Genomic DNA, 24,689 nt, shown 5'->3' with positions numbered 1-24,689 from the left:
CCTTCATCCAACTATCTGCTTTCAATCTTTTTCTTTTAATCTTGTTAAATTCACAATTATTCACGACACCACTGAGGAAATAGCTATTTCAATTTCTTTTGAGTGTTGTTTAATAAATTTCATGCAGTATATCAAAGTACCTGTATATTAGCAGATTGCACTTTTGGTTTTATTCCACAATTATTCTCTAGATATTCGAATCACGATGAGATTTCATGGAATAACAAACAAATTATTCCAAAATACTTCAGTTTTCCTGGAAGGAAATTTATTGGAAACCAAGACACTAGGAAAAAAAGCAGAGTAAACTCAAATATACTACAATACTATATCAAAGTGAATATGGGCTCATTTTCAGAAAATGTATAATTATGCAAAAATGAAATTTATAATAAACATAATGCAGCATAAATCATGCAGTATAACTAGAATTGTATTCCATCAATAAAATATAATTTGTTTTAATACTGACATATAAATGGTATTCACTGTACAAGCATTTATGCATGTTGCAATGAGCTTCCATACATCGAGTTCTCATTCATAAAATATTAATAAATTCACATCATGCCACCAGAAATGTATGACAAATATACAATTTTGAATTGTTTAAAACATAGTTGCCAATATAACATGTTGTTATCAAAATTATGACTCACTCAGTAGAATTAAACAAATAAAATAAGTGCATCAATACAATATCTTTGTAAATAAATTTAAGATGATCATATCATCTAATGAAACTGATTAGTAAGTATTTCATGTTGATATTTGCAAGATTAAACAGGTTGTTAGTAAATCAACAAAACACAAGAATAAATATGAACAAATATTCCAGTTTATTTTTTTTACATTAGAATAAATAATGATTTCATTTGTTAATATCTCATAAAATCTGTTGACAAAGCTGATAAGAATCAAGAACTTCTATGTACATGATAGGGCAAAATAAATACCACTTGCTTATTACAGTTCAGTTTAATGATTTGTATCCAGAGCACACTTATTACATGTTACGAATACAGAAGACATTGTCCTTGGCCTTTTCCACACACATCATGCTGGCATCCTCAATCTGATGTTTGACAACAATGATGGTGGTGGTGGTAGGGAGAAGGGTGGTGATTGTGGAGGAGGAGGGACATGAAAATGGTGTAGGTGGTGGTGATGATGATGATGGTGATGATGATGATGATGCCAAGGATACTGATGACAGACTAATACCCCCATTACACCAACGCTACGTCCATGCAGTTCTCGCTACGTCAAAGAAAAATTGCCATGATGCAGTGGGAACTGCTGCAGCGTACTGAGAGCGTAGAGAGAACTGTTATTGACGTGGCAAAGTCTGCAATACTCCGAAAACAAATTTTCCGCTACCTGGACTTTGAACATGTCCAAAGTCCGCGTAGCAGAAGCGCCGTCTAAACCAAGCATAGTAATGATGCAGTAAAGACCTACCAACAGCTTCATAAACGTATCGGACACCGAAAGAACGTGGCAACAACTCTGTCCATGTCTACTGTACTGCCACTACGCGACCACCACGTAAACTCGGTTGGCTCTACGTCCAAATAGACGAAGGTACAGACAGTCGCGCAATCTGCTGGATGTAGTCGGAACGTAGCGGGAACCGTTTCGACGCAGCATGGACCGGCTCTGCGCGCAGAATGAACTTTGTGGGCACACTACCCATGCAGCATAAACGTCACATTAACGTGATGCAGACGTAGCACGCACGTGACAATTTCACATCTTTCGAGAAATTCAAACAAAGTTGGCACCACGTCCCAGGGTTGATGATGGTGATAATGACATCAACAATTGAGATGATGGAGGAAATTCTTATGACAATGATATTTCAGTTTCCATGGTAAAGCCGTCTTCCGTAGTAGAGTCTAGCCAAAGCATTGGGGTGGATTCCCAGATTGTAAGCCATAATGATGAGAGAGTTCAATACCACAGTCTGTATAAAGAAAATATTTTGTGAATGCCACTATGAATAACTTTGACAAACCTCACCAAAGGAAAAAAACCCACTAAGATCATGAGGGTCAAAACTGGCCAGGGAACCAAAGGCATTATGAAGCTGCAATAACAAGTAGAATGCCTCTGGCCGTCTCACCTGCATCACACGATTCAACATAGCAGCAGTGCTGACTTTGAAAACTACTATAACTCGCACAAGATGTTCAGTGATACTTGGTTACTCTTATTTCCACGTTTTATGAACTAGACCAATACACTTACAAAGATAGGATGGTAATTCAACAAATACCCTCAATGTTGCCAAAATTCATTGACCTCACATGACCTTTGACCTTGATCATGTGATCTGAAACTTGCACAGGATATTCAGTGATACTTGATTACTCTTATGTCCAAGTTACAAAAGTCAGATCAATAAACTTGCAAAGTTATGATGGTAATTCAACAGATACCCCCATTATGGCCAAAGTTCATTGACCTTTGACCTTGGTCATGTGACCTAAAATGCGCACAGGATGTTCAGTGATACCTGATTACTCTTATGTCCAAGTTTTATGAACTAGATGAACATACTTTCAAAGTTATGATGGTAATTCAACAAATACCCCCAATTCGGCCGAAGTTTATTGACCCTAAATGACCTTTGACCTTGATCATGTGACCTGAAACTTGCACAGGATGTTGAGTGATACTTGATTACTATTATGTCCAAGTTTCATGAATCAAATCCGAAAACTTTTAAAGTTTTGATTGTAGTTCAATAGATACCCCCAAATCGGCCAAAGTTCATTGACCCCAAATTAGTGCGTAGCTCGGATTGTTTACCGGACTGAATCCTGCCGAGTTGGCATTGACCGGTTCGGAGCTTTACGGGTCAGGTTTCACTTTGAATCCCTCGAACCCGGAAAATAAACCCGGATTGTTTGATAATATTTGAGGTGTCATTTGTCACTGCAATAAAAGTCTTGAAACTGTTTTTAACAAGCAATCCATCCACCTAGTGTGATGGTTGAGGGGACAGGTCAAATGCCAAGCATCCCTACCTTATTTTCAATTTTTTTCCATCATGATCGGACCTCCCGAGTCATGGCCTTGTGTGTAAGGGATCAAGAAGATATAGCTAGCAGGCTAATGGCACACATGCACACAGTGCAGTTCCTACCATGTGCTATCATCTGACTGGTCATGTGATTGGCTGAGAGTAATGGGTATAATGGCTTCATTGGGTGAGAATGTCCAAATTGTTTACAAGTAAAGGCCACTTGGTCCATTAGGCATGGTCATAACTCAAGAAGTTTTCCTTTTGATGTTATGACTGTGATGACATGAAGAATATTTCTCTCTTTCTAGGTAAAATAATCTGTCTGGTTTATTGAGATATCTTTATCAGTTTTTTTTCTGCTAACCATAAAAGCCCCCTCCCCCAAAAAAAACCCTGTCGTGTTGACATATTCCACAAAGTCAGTGATCCGAAAATAATAGCTCAGCTGGGTGCAAAACATTTTAATTCCCATTTAAAGGATGCATCAGGGTGGACGAGATGGACGAGGGTCTAGAAGAGGAGGGTGCAGTTGGAGGGAGAGAGAGAGAAGGGGGGGGGGTACATGTACAAGAGCAATCCCCCCCAAAAAAAATGTGTGAGATGACTAAATGGATGATATGGGGGTAGGATGATATTGGACTGATTGTCAAATTTTAATATGAAATAAAAATGTATTTTAATTCATTTTTTTAATTAAAAGGGGAATACACCTTTCTTCTAAGAGAGTAATTTTTTTCAGATTATTCTTCTTGATCAATAGGCCTATCACAAAAAAATATTATGTATCGTCTCAATCCCCTCTCTACATTACTACTGGATAATATAAACAGTAAATGAAATATTTTGGGGGTTTGTATGGTCTTTTGAGAACAAGGTCAGAAGGTGATGTCGGTCACAGATAAGAGTCAAGTAGGTCCAAACATTGTATTTTTTCATGGACATAAATCAATTTTAGCCGGACCGGGTTACCGGGCCTTTCCGGGTCAAGCTATGATTCTGATAAGATTTACGAGCCGGGTTCGGACCGAGTTGAAGGAACCGAGCAACAGCACTACCCCAAATGAACTTTGACCTTCGTCATGTGACGTGAAACTCATGCAGGATGTTTGGTGATACTTGCTCAACCTTATGTCCAAGTTTACTGACCTAGGTCCATATATTTCCTAAGTTATGATGACATTTCAAAAACTTAACCTCAGGTTAAGATTTTGATGTTGATTCCCCCAACATGGTCTAAGTTCATTGACCCTAAATGACCTTCGACCTTGGTCATGTGACATGAAACTCTAATAAGATGTTCAGTAATACTTGATTAACCTTATGGCCAAGTTTCATGAACTTGTTAAGTTATGATGTCATTTCAAAAACTTAACCTCAGGTTAAGATTTGATGTTGATGCCGCCGCCGTCGCCGTTGGAAAAGCGGCGCCTATAGTCTCACTCTGCTCTGCAGGTGAGACAAAAATGATACTAGTAATACATATATTGCAGCAGTGCATTGCATGATGCTTACACAGGATAAATCAACTATAACAAGAAAGCTGTGATCTCAAGCAAAAGACATTTCTTGTTTCATTATTAGATTTTAAATTGGTCTAATCAGTTCACTAATAGGTAATAATGTCTAAGCCAGAATCAATGAAATAAAATGATTCAAAACTGTGAAACAGAATAATTGGACCAACATAACAAAAAAATTTTCTTTGCTGCATTCATTCCCAATTCAGGTCTATACCATTGCCAGAAGAAAATTTAATGACACCACTAATCTCTTAACAATGATATGACCTTTGATCTCATGACCTCAAATCTACTCAAATCATTGTTTTTTGTTGACCCATCCAGCAGTTCAATTTTTGCAAGAACAATGTTTCAATACATGTAATGACCTCTGTGACCTTTAACCTCATGACCACAAAATAATCAGATCATCGGCACAATGTATACTTGGAAAAAGGTAGAATTTGACCCATCAATTAGTTCTTTGGTTAGTAGGCAGGGGCCAAAAAAAATGTGAAAGACTTTAAAAATGTAAACCCTCACTTTCAGACAGGACTTGATATTATCAAATTATTCAATATTTCCATACAGCTCCAATTTAAAACATTTCATACTGATCTCTACTAAATATTTTATGGTCTTTGTCTATAGCATAATATGATATAACAGTGCTTCTCATCAAATCAAACTTGTAGATTTCATGATTTTCAAAAGTTGAAGTTCCCAATGACTGCAAACTCCAATTCTTACCATAAGATATCCATGTCTTGCATACCGCCTTGATGATGTGATGGCCTGCTTCCCTTCTACAATCTGGATATGTCCTTCTCCTTGAAGTTTGCACACCTGTAAATAACCAATGATCTTGCAGTCAGAGACACACCAAGAAGTCACTCACAAATATTCATCTATGGGCAACAAAGTCTTAAGCATACATTCCAAGTATTTCATAATCAATAATTGTAATCCTTTTACCCAAATAAGATTTCTAATAAAACAGGCTGGTATTTTTTTTTCTATTCTCATAACACTAGTTGAATTCAAGGTTATAACTGTTACTGCATTAGAAATTGAATAACTTTTGCTGCAAAATAAGAAATGAAAACATGGTCAGGTAAATCTATTCTCAGGTAAATACAGTATATTATCATCACTATGCAAGTTTAGAGAGTTTAATCATTGATAAAACAAATTAAACTTTGGTGGAGATTTCAACATATTGCATTAGAAATGAAATAATATTTGTGATCTATTGCTGCTTACAGTTTATATGTAACTTCTAACATTCATATTCAAAATATACTATAGAGGTATGAATAAAGGAGTACAAACCATTTCATAATCTTCCATGATTAAATAATCAGGAAACATAGCAACACTTTTAAATATCGCCCTTGACATGAACAAAGCTTGGTCTCCATATGGAAGCTCTGTACAGGGGTATACAAAATATGGTGGATGAAAAAATACTATCCATGTATCATCAAATGTCAATGGTATGAGCACTGCATACACACACCCGACCTCAGAATTATTTACCTATTGCACATGATCAGAAGTATATGCAATAATTAGTGTGTCCACTGCTTTAGGATTTCTCAATTGCATCTTATACCCCACCCCTCCCACAAATACAAAAAGCATGTCAAAATGTGGGAGAAGTGACAATTAGCCTCTTGTCTTGTGCACTCTATGGACTGGATACTAGAGCTTTATTAAATTGTACTTTTATCATTTTTATACAAATTCAAGACAAATGATATTATGTAAGTAAAAAAAAGCACAAATTAATAAATTGACAAAAAATCAATGTACACATTCAATAGGCTAAGATCAATGTTGAGGAGTTTGGAATGAATTAGCATGCACAAATTTTATAATGGATAGATAAATTCTAACTCTACAAAATGAGTTAACACTTCTTCTTGCAATGAGCAGATCAGTAATCCATGTCAAACTTACAATCAAATACAATATTCATGATTGATGGAGGATTCAAACAAGTGGAATGCCTCTGGCGGTTTCACCTGCATCATGTGATTCAATATAGCAGCGTGCTGACTTTGACAACTACTATTATGAAATAATTCACAAACAACACCATTCATATAATGATACAATACTACGTTCATTGATATTTGACCTTGATCATGTGACCTTAAACTTGTCAGTGATACTTGATTACCCCAATATCCACATTTTATACACTATATCTATAAACTTTGAAAGTTATGACAGCAATCTAATAATTACCTCTAAAATGGCCAAAGTTCAAAGACCTTAAATGACCTTTGAATTTAGTCATGTGACCTGAAACTAAGGCAGGATGTTCAGTAATACTTGATTGAACTTATGGCCAAGTTTTATGAACTAGGTCAATATATTTTCTAAGTTATGCTGTCATTTAAAAAACTTGACCTTCAGTTAAGATTTGGTGTTGACGCTGCCCCCGCCATTGCCGCAACAGTCGGAAAAGCGGCGCCTATAGTCTTACTCTGCTTCGCAGGTGAGACAAAAAGGTTTGCAACTGATCACAAGTTTCTTGCAACACCCAGTCAGTAAAACAAATAAAAAATTGGAAGTACTGTTCTGATATGAAATTAGAATGATGGAGACATGTTGATACCACTTCAAATCATGCAGGGAATTGAGAAAAAATGATTGCAATTCTATTGAAATGTCACTTGCTACTCATAAATAGAATGGTGATGACAATAAAAAGGATATTTACAAAGGAAGTTAAGGAGACTTTTCCTTTCCAGCAGAATACCATTATAAAGCTACCAAACAAGGTGACAGCATCAAAGCAAATACAAATTATATCCATGATAAGATTACTTACCAAATCTTTTTGCCCTCATATTGGTTCCCCATTCCAATACCTTCATTTCAAACTCAAATATTTTTGAATAATCAAACTCAGACCTGAAGAGGAAAAACAAAAAAAATTATTCAAAAATTTTCACAAGTGAAATAATGTTGAGATATAACAAAAAGTTCAAAATATAAAAGTTCAAATATATTTAGAAGAAATATAATGGATTTATAGAGTGCATTTCCACAGGATACTAAATTCAACTATTACTATCAACCAGTTTTAGTGAGCTGCCACTTCATCAGCAGCACTCAGTGATTTCAACACAACAATCATACTGGGGTTGAGTGAAGCATGATGTGGGATTATTATTATTTGTTTGGCGTCACCCGTGCCTGGGAGGCAAAAATCAAACTGAATCACTCCTACCGATATTACTGATGGGGGAGTGCAGGTGGACCACTACACCAGGGTTTCCACCTACTCTTATACAAATAGTGCAGTGGGTTCTTAATGTGCAAAGGTGGTGACTCTCCTCTACACTGGGCTTGCATTTCACGTCCTATCCGAGGGATGGAGTGTTTTCCATTGTAACATAGCCTGCATCCATGAAACATGGGAGAGACGTTTACACACAACGCACTGGCTTCAGCCATCCGCCCGAAATGGACTCAAACCCACGATCTTTGGTTCGACGGGCAGACGTGTTACCGACTGAGCCAACAACGCTCTTGGCTTTTCAAAGTTATTTCCTCAAAATGAAGTAATACTATGCTATTGAATTCTCAAGAATCGATAGGGTATAGTGTTCAACTCCCATTTTTTTTTACAAATTTGATTACAAGCAGATTGAATTAAATTATGACGCCTATCCAAAAAGCACCAATCTATAAATGTTACCTCATGGGAGGCACTAATGAGAATGGAAAATCATTTTCATTCTACCAAAGTGTCTGCTCATTTTTCTACTTGTACCTAGGAAATGAATAAAGGTGACTATATGCAGTTACAAGTAATTTGAATTCTACATGTACTGAGTTCTGAGAGATTAATTCAAAGGAAGTCCACAAAAAGTCTAATCAATAATAATAATAATAATAATAATACAGGCATATTTACCCAGGGTAGCCACTTCAGTTTCGAAAACTGTTCTACCAACGGGCCCTGCTATTATTATTAGGCTTTAGTTGAGCTGCCTCGGCGCTCAAGCATTCAAGGAATTTCTTCCTGCCGGGTACCCATTCACCTCACCTGGGTTGAGTGCAGCACCTTGTGGATGAGTTTCTTGCTGAAGGAAATTACGCATGGCTGGGATTCGAACCCACAACCCTGTTTCAAAGTCAGAAGACTAATCCACTGGGCCACAACGTTTCACTATAAAAAAAGTTTAAAAGCTTGACAAAAATCCATAAGCTAACTAAGAAGTACTCTTTAACCAAGAATAAAACAAAAGATAAGCTAATCCTTTCAAGAGTGTGCTTTAGCATGGACAAGTTACAAATCCCTGTTGAGTGATTCATGTTTAACACAAATCAAGTTTTCAGTGCTACCAGAGGTTAAATTTTCATAGCAAAGGGTGATTGAGCTTCAGAAGATATCAGAAGACTGAAAATCATCGGAAGTCATTAGTGAAATGTCAGATGATCTCACACTTAGGGGGTGTTGCAAGAAAATAATTGCAATTACTTATTAATCACAGATCTATGCAAATTTACAAGTGATAGATCAATTTTAACCAAAGTGGTTCAATTAATACTTGTTAATGCAAGAAGCAGATTATCAATTTACTGTAAATATGTGATGAAATGCATGACTTTCAATTTACTTTGGAACCTAACATTGATTTGCAATCAATTGCAAGTTTCTTGCAACACCCCATTAGAAACATAATCTGATTAGAACAATGTTCCTTTTGATGTCAAATCTTAGCTAATGGTATCGTCTCACCTTTCAGATTCTGAGCAATGGTTACAATCCAGACTAAACTCAAAGGCCCCTGCACTCACTCCAGGAGTAGAGAGAGTAAGAACCACTGAGGCATCAAAACCTTGAGGTAACTTGGTGTCAGCATGTAAGAAAAGAAAATTGTCTCCTTTGGAAAACATAGCACCTTTGTTGAGTTGTCTACCCCTACCTGCAATGGAGATATAAAATCATATCAATTCCAGTATCTCTCCTTTATTGTACAAATGTGTAAGCTCATGTACTCTTTCAATTTGTGGGATTTTTATTCTCAAGATGCAATCAAAAAGACATTGACAATTTCTACAAATCCAACCAGGGTTGCTGCAGAAAACCAATGTTAAGAGTGACTAAGAATTAATGAATAAATGGAATAAGTAAAAATAAAAGGGTTCTAAACCATTCTAATCTCATAAGTTAGTTTAGATAGGCAGATGTTAATTATAATCATTACTCGGAACATGTCTTTATACATTGCGTATCAAACAAAGTGTCGAGGAACAAGTATTACATGAAAAATGAATTTTAAACCCATTTTAAATGAAAAACTTAGTGAAATAATGCTTCAATTCAAAAATTCAATTTCAATTCAATTCTGGTTTTATTGTGAAAATGGTACAAGACAAAAGTCTGAAGACGAATATTATCATATTTACAAAGTAAAAATGTACATGTATATTATTAAAAGATTACAATATATCACAATTCTAGTGCTAGAAATGCTGGAGATGTCTGATATAAACTTTTGTTTAGATTAATTTATGTCCTCAGATCCAGCTGGCACAAAAAGGGTAAAGGTTTTGCCTAGTGCCTTTTGCCTACTAAGTATTAAAATTTTTATTTGGGTGGCAAAATTATTACAAAATGCTTGAATGTATCCGTTTTATTTCAATTGACTAAAAGTGCTAGGGAAATGTATGAGAAATGTTTCACAGGGTAAGTTTGATTTTGCCTTTTCCCCTGACATAGCATGAAAACAAGCATTTCTGCGCAAACAGATTTCTGCGAGCTTTACAAAATTGATAGTGCTCACTCAAGTGTATCATTCTGTCAAAACTTTTACTTTCATTGGATACATGAACCTAACCCAAGAAGATATGTGAAAAAAATACCCACATGTTGTATATCTTTTAATTCTCAGGGCTATTTCAAAGTGTAAACTTTTATTGATAATCACTTGTAGTTCACAATGGTACTTACCATGATTCAAATTGAATATCTGATTTAAAATCACACCTTTTTTAAAAAAAAAAGCTTTGGACTGCTACCTCAGCACTAATATTTCATTCATTCATAAAATGATGCAATAGCTTTAACACGTATCTTCCTGATGTTGCGAGTACTCAGTTTGATGGCAATAAGCATTATAGTTATCCCAAGCCAAAACCAGAGCAATAAAAGTTCTTTAGAAGTTTATAGAGATACTGGCTGAAAACATTACTTTCAAAATCCAAGAATACTATATCATCGTTATTTTCATGTCCATCGTCAAATTTCTTACCTTTTAACCCAGTTACAAGTTTTATAGGGACTCTTTTATTGTTTTCTGCAAATTCTGTCACAAGTTGTTGCGTGTTGTCTTCACTGCCTCCATCACATACGATGATCTCTAAAAAGTCTGGGAAAGAACATCGCTAAATGGAAAAGGTAGAGAGAAAACAAAATAGTGTGTAATTCCCTCACACTAATTGCCTCATTCTGAAGGTCATGCCAAATTACAGGGGCAAAATGACCTAAAGATTACTTCACTTTACTCCTCAACATTAGCTTAAAAGCTCTTTTCCATCTTAACATGTTATGTGCATACCAGTAGCATGTACAATGTTATGAACATTCATCTCATCTACATGTACGTAAGAAAAAAAAAACATGGAAAGTCATATGAACATGTACAAGTTGAATCACCTATCCCAAAAGCATTATGTAATTAATTACATTTTTTTTAGTAATTGTAATTTTTTTTAAAGGGAAAATAATTGTAACTGTAATTTTAAAAAATGTAATTGACGTCTATTACTGTCAATTACAATTAATTGCATTCAATTACTTTATAATAATAATAATAATAATAAACAGTTCTTGTATAGCGCATATCACAATTATGAATAATGTCTCTATGCGCTTCCAAAGGACTTGGATATTATTACCCCAGCTGTAGCTTGGCTGCCATAATTACTATGATAACAGCGCACACGCATTTCAAGGAATAATAACCTTTATAATAAACTTAATTAATTTATGATTTAATTTCATGACCTTTTTCATGTCAACTGCTCCAGCATCAAAGAGTGTAATAGGCAGAATCCATGCACTTTAATATAAACCTTCACATTGTCAGTTTCTATTATGTTAAAATGGGCGGTGCTATGTACAGAATACAAATTGATTTCATTTATGACTTCTACAGAAAGTAATGACAAAAGTAATTGGTAATTTTAATTGAAAAAAAGTAATTTAATTGAAAAGTAACTGTAATTGATAATTTCTTCAATTTGTAATTGAAGAAAGTTATTGAGCACAACTCTGTCCAAATGGAAAAAAAAGCAGACCCATTTCACAATATGTATACATGTATCTCCTATACAGTAATAATTTTTTTTTTCATGGAACAGTATTTATAATACCTTTAATCTAACACAATCATAATCAGTATTTGATCAAAATCAAACATGCCACTAACCTCTGTTACATTTTGGAGTGTCTGTTGTATAAAAGGAGCTTCATTAAAAACTGGAATGATGACAGAAAGGAATGGTGTCCTGATTTGATCCACTGTATACCCTGTAGACCTCTCAATTTCAACTAAATCTTCTATAGTATCCTACATAGACAAGTCAAACACACAGACAGCATGTTACTACATGGGTTCAGTTCAGCACAAAGTCAAACAAATCATCTCTGAAATTCATATCAGTTTTCACTACAGTTAAATTTCAACGAGTTATAAGCAGAAAATTACTGTAAATGATGGTGATGGAACAAAGAATTAAATTCTAAAGCACTCTTGATATATTAATAGCCCAACTTCAAATGAAAAACTTTGGTATTGTTTCAGTATAGTGCATAGTGGGCCTCGCATTATTTATAAAATAGGTCACTGTCATTTGCGTTACATCACAACATAAGGGTGCTGGGAATTCTTACCACATCTTGCAATATTCTAGGGAGTATTTCTAGCCTCACTTGACATTGTTGGGCAACTTTTCTTTGCTGCTGTAGAACTTTACCTGTACCCCATTCTATATCAGAGCTCATGAAGAGAGGATCTAGTTGGGAAGAAAGATCATATGAACAACATGAGTAGCAAAAGAAAACAGTTAATAATATAATTTTCTTACACAAATGATATACTAAGTTTATAATAATAGAATCAGGAACTCAAGAAGGAAGGCAATAGAGACAAGAGACAAGAGATGTGGCTATGTGAGATAGAATATATATATTTCTATGAAACAATGTTTGAAAATATAATAACAAACAATTGAATACTTTTGGAATGAATATTACTTTTTTTTTCAAGGAAAATCTCACCTGAAATGTACTTTTAAAGTTCTCTTATTTGACACCAAATTTGTCATGGTAGTATTTATATTTCTGAAGATATAGTAAATTTTATGTTTGGCAAGCGAACAAATTTCACTGAATTTCATGGGTGTATGTAAACTTTTGGCCTTTAACTGTATAATGAAGAGAGAAAAGTTCCTCAAGCAACGTTCATACGGAGGCATTGCAAAACGCCCCCCCCCCCATACCCGGTAAGAATGATGAAAATTTCTCACTGAGATCTATAGATTCTTCTCCTTCATTCTGACTGAGTCCTACCAGATAGTAGCCTCCATCTTTAGCAGGTCCTAATATCATATTACACGTTCCAAGGGATAACTTGTCAAAGGTAGAGCAGATTGTGTCAGCATCAATTGCTGGAATATCACTCCCAATCTGTGATGAAGTCAATAGAAATAGATAGCACAAGTTGATGAAAGACCAAGTTCTGCCAATAATGATGTGCTTGGCACAATACCAGATTAAAATGAACCTTAACTGTATTATTACTTACTATGATTTGTTATTCAATACTTAACATTTTATCAGAATTTTCTACCACTGCAATTATTTAACACTATTCCATAGCAAAGAGTGAAATTACAAGGCAAAGGGAATAATTTGTCAAGGCAAAAGTTATGGGTGTCATCATGAGAAATGCAAGATATTTCAAAATAATTCTTAACCTCTTATCTTATTTCACCTTTGAATACTTATATGACATCTGGCCCCAGAATTCAACTGTGATGTCTACCCTAATACATACATGTAGAGAAAAATTGGACATTGGACAAGCATAGTACTGAACATTTAAATCAGAATCAAATTGAAAATTATTAAGTTACATGTACATCATTTTTAAGGTATCACAAATCAGTGATATGCATGTGAGTTAGCCAGCACTGACAATGAAGAACCTGTAGATACTGTGTACACATTAAATGAGGAATTCTTGTAGGATGCCAGATGAATAAAAAGTCTGGAAATCCTGTAGAATGAACAATTTTTGGAGAAGGAAAAAAACACAGACCTGTGTGTCATGAAAGAAAACTGCAAGTATTATCAACTGGCATCTAGGCTCTCATGATTCTCATCAGAATGTTTAGAAGCTGTTCACCTACCAATATAACTCTCTGTTTCTTCCTAGCGAAGGCAGCATGGAATGCATTGACTATTCTCTCCCCTAATCCTAGACCAGTCTGCTCAGACCAGCGACATCGTAGTCGTCTTCTGCGATGGCTACTTAGCCAGTAGTTGACTTGTTTCCTTGAGCCTCCGGTGTATTTGATCTCAACTGATACCCAAGGTCGCTTGGCTTGCACCAACTGAAGAACCTCTAGAATATGATTGGTCTGAGAATCAAATGAAGATATGAATGCCATTTTAAGTAATCATTTACATGCAAATGTAGCTGAGCTCAAAATTTTTTCACATTTTTTCCTCCATCCTGTATATTGCAAATGTATACTATATACATTTTTTCCGTCTTACACAAAATATACCGTATATATTTCTAGTGTATCACTAAAGATACATTCAATCTAGAAACTGGTATCACTTGTGAATATAGGCACTTCTAAAGCTATGGCAAACAATGTGACTTGAATTCATTGAGTGTACTGTACATGGATGCTTAATGGATATATTGCATATCAATTGACTTATGCATTCCAAGTATATCATAAAAATACATCTAGGTAGTAACCAAATAACTATAGATATTTAGACATCATTCATGCAATTATATTAGATAGAAAATTTTCTGATGCTACCCTTCTCTTTAAATATTGATTTAAAAAGGGCCAAGTTTAATCAAATTAGAAAGACAGAAATCATCCTCTTAGCTAGCTCCTGTACAGCTCACAGTCATCATGATTTTGTTTACAAATAATATTAAACTGAATGCACCTCTTACTTGTCAAGAACACTTATTCTATGTCAAGATTGCCAAAGAGTTGGGTTTTTATTTTCAGAACAAATTCTCAAACTTACATAACTACAATTGTATTTGGGGGATAGAAAAAAAGATAGCTATTAAAAAATTATTTTGTTTTCCCCATACTTAAGAAAAATGATACTCATCTTACAAAACAATTTCAAGTTCATTTTTATTTCAAACTTTGAAATATAACAAGACTATCTGCTCATAAGGATTATTTTACTATTACATTTAGACTGTTTATAACTAACCAAGCAAAGCTGAAGAGTTGCAGCTGCAGCTTCCCCGAGATCTGGAATAAGTCTTGTCTTTGTAGTACCAGGTTCTGGGTATCGAGTAAAGACAATAACATGCTCACTTCTGAAAGACATTCCAGCTCGTCTTCTTTTCCTCAGCCTTCCAATGAAGATAGCTAAAGTCACTACAACAGTTGTCAAGATCACAGAGATAACCACTGAAACCATATTGGCAACTTGGCAAGCCAAAAATGTGTCAAACTGCAAATTGATGTCTGATTAGGTGGGAAAAGAGAGAAAAAAAAACCGACTAAGACCATTGGCCATATGTCTGAAAATGACAATAGATTATATTTATCTAAGATTAATAAGTAAATTTCATTCAAAGAGAAAAAAACCTCAACAATAATAGGCCTAAAAAATATTTCAAAGCACAATAGGGAAACTATTATTATTACTATTGTATAATTATTTATAATCCAGTATTAAATTTTAGTATTGGTTAAATAATAAATTTTATCTATAAATTGTTCTTCAAAGCGGCATTTTGTAACATTGCTAATCGAAGGTACATCATAACAAAGCAGTCAGACCTATTGTATTTGCTTTGTTGACAAACTAATTGAGGGATCTTCACGAGATCGACCTGGTAAGAAACCTTCAATTTTTCACCTTTTTATTTACCAATTTTTGAAACCTTCATATGGGTCAATCCATGTCAAATCAACCAATGCTTGTCACCCGACCCTCTTCGATTTTCTTTAAACTCGCACCAAATGTTGCCCCAAGTGTCTGACGGAAAAATCTGAAATATTTAGCCCCAAGGTCAAATGGTTGCTAAGATACGGCCTCCCATAGCAACCAATGCGCACTCAAAGAAATTATTTTAAATAAAATTGCCTATTTTTGATTGACTACTGCAGCAAAGTTTGATTGATTACAGTCTTCATTTTTAGTAAATGGGAAGAACTTTTTGGTCTAAACATGCAGAGTATACTGTAGCGCGGACCTGTCAACCGGATTTCGCACACGAGGTCACCGAAAATGGCGTTAAGCATCCGTGTCAATGATTTCAGAAGCATGTTTGGAGGCTCATAAATCCAAAACTAAATTAGCTTAGAACCAAATATTATGCACATTTATGGACTTTCATATACTCAACAGAATTACCAAAAATTGATCCAAGAGTGTGTGTCGTTTTCCTGTAGGGCGCCCTCAAAGTTGGATTTTTTTCAAAAGATGCCAAGTTCAAGGTCACGGATCACCTCCCGTCCCATCGAGGAGGGGGACCAATTTCTGTGTTTTGATAGACATTTACCCATATTTTCAAGTGTTACTTGAGAAATTTTGCTACCGGAATGTTTAGGGGCTGATTTGCGCATTCCAAAATGGTTGTAAACACCCTAAATTTGACGTTAATGACTCAAACATGCTTTTCAACACTTTTCAAATTGTGATAACTCAAAGATGAAATGCCAAAAGACATTGATATCTTCTGTGATGATAGTCTGTAATTGGTATTAAAAGGATATATCTTTAGAAATAGTTTTTATTGTTTGTAATGACCTTGAAAACACACCTAAAATTCAATAAAAACTGTAAATTGGCTAAATTTTCAGAATCATATGGCATTCAAATGGTGTTTAAATTGACTTTCAAATGGGTGTCATTTCAATACAAAGGGTGAGCTTAAGCCAAAACTTGAAAGACATGTTCAACTTTTGTTCTACTTTAAGCAACATAAAATATTTGAACTCAAAACTATATCATTTGACCTTGAAATTATTCCAAATATAGCTAATTATTGCTTCATAAGTAGCATATTCAAATCGCGCGTGTACATTGCACTTTGCAACACATTTCAAAATGGATTTTCTCATAGAGAGAATACCTGATCAGGCTGATATTTGCAGTATTGGTAGTCTGTAATGAGTTCTTGGAGGATTTACGGATTAGGTTCCTATTCTCTCATGACAATGACCTTGAAAATACAGCTGAAAATCATGAAAGTCAATAAATCATACAATTTTCATTAGTAACCAAGTGTTTTTACCCACTTTTCATTGTGTGTTATTCCATCTTAGATTGTGAGCTCATGCTGATAATTGCAAATCATGTTCCACTTTTGGTCTACTTTAAGCTACATAAAATATTTGAACTCAAAACCTTATCATTCGACCTTGAAATTGTTCCAAATATAGCTATTTGTGCTTCATAAGTAGCATATTCAAATCACACGTGTGCTTTGCAACACATTTCAAATTGAATTTTCTCATAGAGAGAATACCTGATCAGGCCGATATTTGCAATATTAGTAGTCTGTAATGAGTTCTTGCAGGATCTACAGATCAAGGAACTATTCTTTCATGACAATGACCTTGAAAATACAGCTGAAAATCATGAAAAATCAATAAATCAGACTGAACTCAAAACCATATCATTTGACCTTGAAATTATTTCCAAGTATTGAAATGTGTTGCTAAACTAATGTACATGCACGATATGAATATATGCTACTTATGAAGCAACACAGCTATATTTGGAATGATTTCAAGGTCAAAAGATATTGTTTTGAGTTCAGTCTGATTTATTGATTTTTAATGATTTTCAACTGTATTTTCAAGGTCATTGTCATTAAAGAATAGTTCCTTGATCTGTAGATCCTGCAAGAACTCATTACAGACTACTAATACTGCAAATATCAGCCTGATCAGGTATTCTCTCTTTGAGAAAATCCATTTTGAAATGTGTTGCAAAGTACACGTGTGATTTGAATATGCTACTTATGAAGCACAAATAGCTATATTTGGAACAATTTCAAGGTCGAATGATAAGGTTTTGAGTTCAAATATTTTATGTAACTTAAAGTAGACCAAAAGTGGAACATGATTTGCAATTATCAGCATGAGCTCACAATCTAAGATGGAATAACACACAATGAAAAGTGGGTAAAAACACTTGATTACTAATGAAAATTGTATGATTTATTGATTTTCATGATTTTCAGCTGTATTTTCAAGGTCATTGTCATGAGAGAATAGGTACTTAATCTGTAGATCCTCCAAGAACTCATTACAGACTACCAATACTGCAAATATCAGCCTGATCAGGTATTCTCTCTATGAGAAAATCCATTTTGAAATGTGTTGCAAAGTGCAATGTACACGCGCGATTTGAATATGCTACTTATGAAGCAATAATTAGCTATATTTGGAATAATTTCAAGGTCAAATGATATAGTTTTGAGTTCAAATATTTTATGTTGCTTAAAGTAGAACAAAAGTTGAACATGTCTTTGAAGTTTTGGCTTAAGCTCACCCTTTGTATTGAAATGACACCCATTTGAAAGTCAATGTAAACACCATTTGAATGCCATATGATTCTGAAAAATTAGCAAATTTACTGTTTTTATTGAATTTTAGGTGTGTTTTCAAGGTCAATACCAACAATTAAAACTATTTCTAAAGATATATCCTTTTAATACCAATTACAGACTATCATCACAGAAGATATCAATGTCTTTTGGCATTTCATCTTTGAGTTATCACAATTTGAAGTGTTGAAAAGCATGTATGAGTCATTAACGTCAAATTTAGGGTGTTTACGACCATTTTGGAATGCGCAAATCAGCCCCTAAACATTTCGGTAGCAAAATTTCTCAAGTAACACTTGAAAATATGGGTAAATGTCTATCAAAACACAGAAATTGGTCCCCCTCCTCGATGGGACGGGAGGTGATCCGTGACCTTGAACTTGGCATCTTTTGAAAAAAATCCAACTTTGAGGGCGCCCTACAGGAAAACGACACACACTCTTGGATCAATTTTTGGTAATTCTGTTGAGTATATGAAAGTCCATAAATGTGCATAATATTTGGTTCTAAGCTAATTTAGTTTTGGATTTATGAGCCTCCAAACATGCTTCTGAAATCATTGACACGGATGCTTAACGCCATTTTCGGTGACCTCGTGTGCGAAATCCGGTTGACAGGTCCGCGCTACAGTATACTCTGCATGTTTAGACCAAAAAGTTCTTCCCATTTACTTAAAATGAAGACTGTAATCAATCAAACTTTGCTGCAGTAGTCAATCAAAAATAGGCAATTTTATTTAAAATAATTTCTTTGAGTGCGCATTGGTTGCTATGGGAGGCCATATCTTAGCAACCATTTGACCTTGGGGCTAAATATTTCAGATTTTTCCGTCAGACACTTGGGGCAACATTTGGTGTGAGTTTAAAGAAAATCGAAGAGGGTCGGGTGACAAATTGTCTGAAAGTTGGTTGATTTGACGTGGATTGACCCAAATGCATTAGGCATGTGAAGTAAGCCTGAGTCGAATCGATTTTAAAATCGGTGTTCGATCGATGTCATCGAACACCGGTGCAGATTTTGCAAAATCGGTGCATCGAAAAAAAAAAAAAATACGTCGGCCGGCCGATTCGTTTGGTTTACACAATCATCAAAATATCAGTAATGTCCAACTTTACTACTACTTACTTGATTTCTATTGCCCCCAAAATGAAACAGAATGAGTAATTATGATGCTATTCACCATTAATTTGAAGTTTATTTCGATCATAGTTCGAGTCTTACTCGTCTGCTCGTGCCGAGATAATTTATGCACGATGAATTCATGAATGGAAGTCATGGCCATCGATCGTGCATGCGCAGTACTGTTCTTTAATCAAACCAGAAAATGGCCGGAAATTGACGCGATCAACGTAAAATAAATCTTGCTTTCATGAACAATATTAAAATCATGACCATAGAACATTATTTAATCGTAATATTTAACAATAATTTGCATATGATAATCATTAATATGAATTTAGAGCTTGATGTGAAACGTTTGTATTTCGTTTCAATTTTCAATGGCGGACATCTCATGACGATCGACTTGACTTCTTGAGTCGAGCTAGTGCACTTGTCTAAAAAAAATAATCATCACGTCAGGATTAATTCTCGAACATTGTCTACATGCAAAAACTCTGTTCAAGTTCGTAATATGACCATTAATAACATTTTACATGACAATACAGAGAAAATTGCGTTTGATATTTTTTCCCATCAATTTGAAGCTAGTTTGTGCCCAACTTTGGGCTCTGATTTCATGAATGGGAAAATATGTCATACGTCATCAAACACGCATGCGCATTGTGCTTATTTTCTCGGAGCTGATGGAGGAGACGTCCAGAGATGGAATAATAGAAATAATCCCAGTATTATTTCTTCCATATGAACATAACATACTTTGCTGACATCGTCAATATTCTTAGTATGACCATAAAATCTTGTTAAATCGTAATAATTTAGATGAATTTAGGGCTCGATTCGAAACATTCGTATTTATTTTGATCGCATGTTCAATTGCGTCTAAAAAACTGGATTGTCATTATCAGGATTAATTCTCGAACATCGTCATAACTCATATTCCACAATCTTTCCTCACAATCGTTATATCAGCATTGAATAGCAATTCAAATGACCATCCAGAGAAAATTACGTATTTATTCCCATAAATTTATTTGGAGCTCATTTTGGATCCAACTACACAATCTCAGGCAAGTTACAGCGCTCTCCGTTGATTGCACTTGTTTGCTGGCGCTGACGTCAAGCACGCCTGTCGTTTCGGGAGAGTGAGTGTACGGAGCTAGCTGCGGACGGGGCTGGTGAATGGACTGCGAATGCTAGTCGACCGAAAATCATTCGGATCGACTCTGCGTGATTCATGTCTTTATTATTGTTTCATTTTAAACTTATATGTTGTCATCTGCAAATATCATTGTTGAAGATATTTTGGGAAGAATTCTGCTTTGGTCCCCGGCCTTTTTTGTGTGTTTTGTGATCATGGAAAATACAAACGAACTTTGCTCTGTCATCTGCTTGTGCAACGCTCACCCGGCCAACGCCAGCGCATACCGTCAGTGCGTAGTGCATATATGCAAAGCGCATCGCATCGATCGACGCAAAAACAAAAGACTAAATTTTCCCCGCCTTCAATATTCGATGCATCGATGTTCGATCGAATTAGAGCTGTCGAACACCGGTTTTCAAAATAATCGATATGACTCAGGCTTAATGTGAAGTTGTAAAAATAAATAAAATAACTAACATTTACATGATTTCTATCTTCAAAGATAAATTTCCTTGGGAAATCCATCTTTGTTCACATGTCATGTCTCTTATACATATATGGGAGGCGGTTCAAGGCTCCATGATGAAGAAGTATAGGCCTATGTCTAAATATAAAAAAATATCATAATGGAGTCCTTGAGGCTAATTGCGAGGTTAGTATGGTATACTAACCTCACAAATTATGTGTGAGTGGAATGGGAGGTGCATATGGAACTCTTGCAAAAAAAATGATAGAAAAAATCTGAAATGAACGAACAGGAAGTCTTTTGTTATTTAAAAGCTTCGATCTCTGTTATGTTGGTCGTTCCGCTGAACTCCGTTGGCTCCACTCACCAAATACAGAGACTGAAGTTCTAGCTCGATCTGTACAGGGGGCTCAATGGCCATAATCGATGTGAATGCACGGCTGGTTTGGCACGTGAAAGTCATATACTCTACGTATGGTCACTCCCCACTGACGTCTGGGACCCCAACCTATATTCCCCCACGTACGGGTACAAAACCAGAAACTTTCGCCCCCGAGAAAAGTTCTCTCCTTCTACCTCCGTCTCGATCGGCCATTTTTGTTATGAATCGTAACAAAATGGCCGATCGAGACGGGGGTAGAAGGAGAGAACTTTTCGTTTTTTTGAGGTTCCAGTTTGTGCCCAGATGTCAGGAAACTGCCACTCGTTAGACCTTCATCCATATAATCGTGGTAAGTGCTTGATTTCTGTTTTAACTACTGATTCGGAGAATTATTTTGACCATAGTCATACTTCACGTTAGTCAGGTGAGTATGGTCAATTACACGTAAGGTCCTGGGCTCCCGCCCGCATAGCGGGCGGGGAGTTCCCTGAGTTACAGGCTAAGCTGTCTATGTTGGGGGTGCATATGGAACTCTTTCCAAAGATGGGGAACAGAGCTACCAAGTCTCACGCATTATGCGTGAGACTCAAGCATTTTGGACTCTTGTTCATCCCACTTGTTCACTGCTACCACCCTGCCTGTGGGGAATCTTCAGGTAGGACTATGGTATGCCAATGTTGTCCAGAGCACACACTTTAAAAAGTCATTAAAATATCACTTTTGTGACCAAAAATACTAATTTTCATACAGTTGCAATTTGTTTTTCATTAGTAACTTGGGAATAATTTTTGTATTCACCAGAGCACTCAAAAACTTGAATTTTGGGCATATTTTTGTGTATGCCCTCTATTGGTGGAAAGTAATATGGCAAGAAAGTTTTCATTTTTTGATCTCTATATTTAATTAAGAAAAAATTATTTAAAGTATCAAATTTAAATAAGAGCCAAGTTTTATGAATAATAGGTGTAATGGAAACTGTCAGTGTAAAAAAAATCAAGCAATTGCCCCAAACAAAAAGAGAAAATAAGCCAAACATTGACACCATTATTTTGCCACACATGGGGATGTAACTGAGAACAAGGGGCCGATTGCACGAAAGGGTCTTTGCAAGGACCGTCTTTCGTGTCGCCCATCTTTTATGATGCGCCATGTGAAACGCATTTTAAGTAAATCATCTGCAAACAAATTTCATTCGTCCGTCAAAATAACAAAATATTTGTTTATAAAATGTGATATAGGCCTATCATGAAATTGTATAAAATTTGATTTAAAAGCAAGCTAACGAATCTTTTTCTTTATCATAAATTTCAGAAACACCCCGCTTATAGAGTATCATAACAGATGGGCGACATGAAAGAAGGTCCTTGGAAAGACCCTTTCGTGCAATCGGCCCCAGGTTATATTATAACCTTGTTCATTGAATGAGTGGTTCATCCCCTCAAAACAAATCTCTGTCTCACGCATGCAACTATCGCAGCCTATCCCCATATACATTGTACACAATGTCTGTGATCTCACTCAGAATTCAGATTCACAGAAAATCTCACGCATAGCTGGGGCCCGTTTCTCAACACCGTCATAAGTCTAACTTCTTGACTAAATCGGAGATAGTGAGCTACTTGTCCGCTAACCGTTTCATGAAGCCCTCTTTACCAAGATCGTGTACAACAACCTCACTAAATATTTATGACACCTCCGAACCTGTCATAACTTCTTTCTTAATGACGTAGTGGCATCACGTGGGTAGACTATGACATGCAAAAGAGACGAGAAATTTGAAAATTATACTCTTACGTAATCAATCATAGAGGTTGAAATTACATCCCAAAATTAGTGGGATAATGCATTCAATGATCATTGTAATACAAAGTAATTATGAAAACTGTTGGTAAAACGCCACAAAACCATTCATTTTGAAATATAGTAAAATAATTTAATCGATAAAAATTCTACCACGTCAGGCCATCCATAACTGGACTTGTATTTGTCGTTTTCAGACCCTATTGACATTTGGATAAATTCTAATCTCTAATTTATGCGTAGGATTTGTCAAATCGTAAGATCGGTATCAAAGATTTATAAAAAAAAAGTGTTAAACTATATTTCGATGATGTTTGGAATCGTAAAACATTGTATAATTGTCATAATTTTACAAATAAAACCGTTATGGTTTACTTTCGTAAACTATTAAAATTGGATATCCCGGGGGTACCCATCTCAACGTCCACATGTGATTTTTTAGTCATGAAATAAATTGTTCATAATTCCATTTTTCGGCAATTGAATGCCCCAGTCTTCATGGTCTAAGTATGTATGATGCATAATTTACCTGTGCTATTATTTTTAAAAGATGTAATTCCCAATTCATCACAATATTTGCAATTTTGTCATAATTTTCCTTTTTGAAAATTATGCTATTTTGTGACTAAGGCTATGTCTCGTCTGCTCTTTTTACCGATAGTATCGATATCAAGGTATTTTAGTTAGGAAGCCTTTCGTGAAACAGGTTTAGTAAGATTGGAACTAACTCCGTGGTTTGTGGATAAAGATATGACCAACTTGTCCAGGTGTTGAGAAACGGGCCCCTGGTCTTTCAACTTGGCATCTCTGGGGGAAGGTTAAATAACAAAAAAAAGTTATTTCCTTCTTTAAATACATGGCCACCAATGCAGATGGCGCACGCGATATTTTATACACTTAAAGGATAAGCCGATAACACGTTTCCGTGATACGTCTATTTGAATTGCGAACGAGTCAAATCGCCAATTCGACGCGACGGCATCGCATCCATCTGATTCATTACCGATTTGCGGGGAACTTCAGACTATACAGTATACTAATGCCTTATCACAAAGTCAAATATAGTAGCATAATACATACATGTGTTGAGCCCGGCTCAAGCTACACTTTACTGAACTTCGAAAGGAGGGATCTTATGAAATGAATAAACAAAAAGGAACCAGTCCACGGCTCGTCCAGGGTGCGTATTTTTTATTTACACCACTGCTCCGCCAAAATATTGAAAATCCCCACAGAAACGGCTCGCGCAAGAGTCTAACACATTGACCACACACGTTTCGAATCGTCGTGCACTGTGACAGCTTGATTTCGTTCACAATAACTTAGTCATTAAAAAAAAAACTTTTCTGATTTCAAAAAATATAATGTATAGCTTTTTTT

General features: G+C 35.5%; 1 protein-coding gene across 1 annotated transcript; it reads right to left on the bottom strand.

Annotated features, from left to right (window-relative positions):
* Positions 1 to 1,801: 1,801 nt before the first annotated feature.
* LOC121410582 lies at positions 1,802 to 24,485 on the bottom strand. Its single transcript, XM_041602762.1, has 12 exons — positions 24,390 to 24,485; positions 15,041 to 15,300; positions 13,972 to 14,202; positions 13,087 to 13,246; positions 12,452 to 12,573; positions 11,988 to 12,128; positions 10,809 to 10,941; positions 9,293 to 9,479; positions 7,373 to 7,455; positions 5,863 to 5,960; positions 5,281 to 5,376; positions 1,802 to 1,966 (listed from the first exon to the last, which is right to left on the bottom strand). Exons 2-12 carry the CDS (start codon positions 15,251 to 15,253, stop codon positions 1,862 to 1,864), a joined length of 1,569 nt encoding a protein of 522 aa, XP_041458696.1. The 5' UTR covers positions 15,254 to 15,300; positions 24,390 to 24,485; the 3' UTR covers positions 1,802 to 1,861.
* Positions 24,486 to 24,689: the final 204 nt, after the last annotated feature.

The sequence above is a fragment of the Lytechinus variegatus genome, chromosome 3 (genome assembly GCF_018143015.1).
Source record: "Lytechinus variegatus isolate NC3 chromosome 3, Lvar_3.0, whole genome shotgun sequence".
NCBI lineage: Eukaryota > Metazoa > Echinodermata > Echinoidea > Temnopleuroida > Toxopneustidae > Lytechinus > Lytechinus variegatus.
The sequence above is the reverse complement of the archived record's forward strand: the minus strand, read 5'-3'. Positions and strand labels throughout refer to the sequence as shown.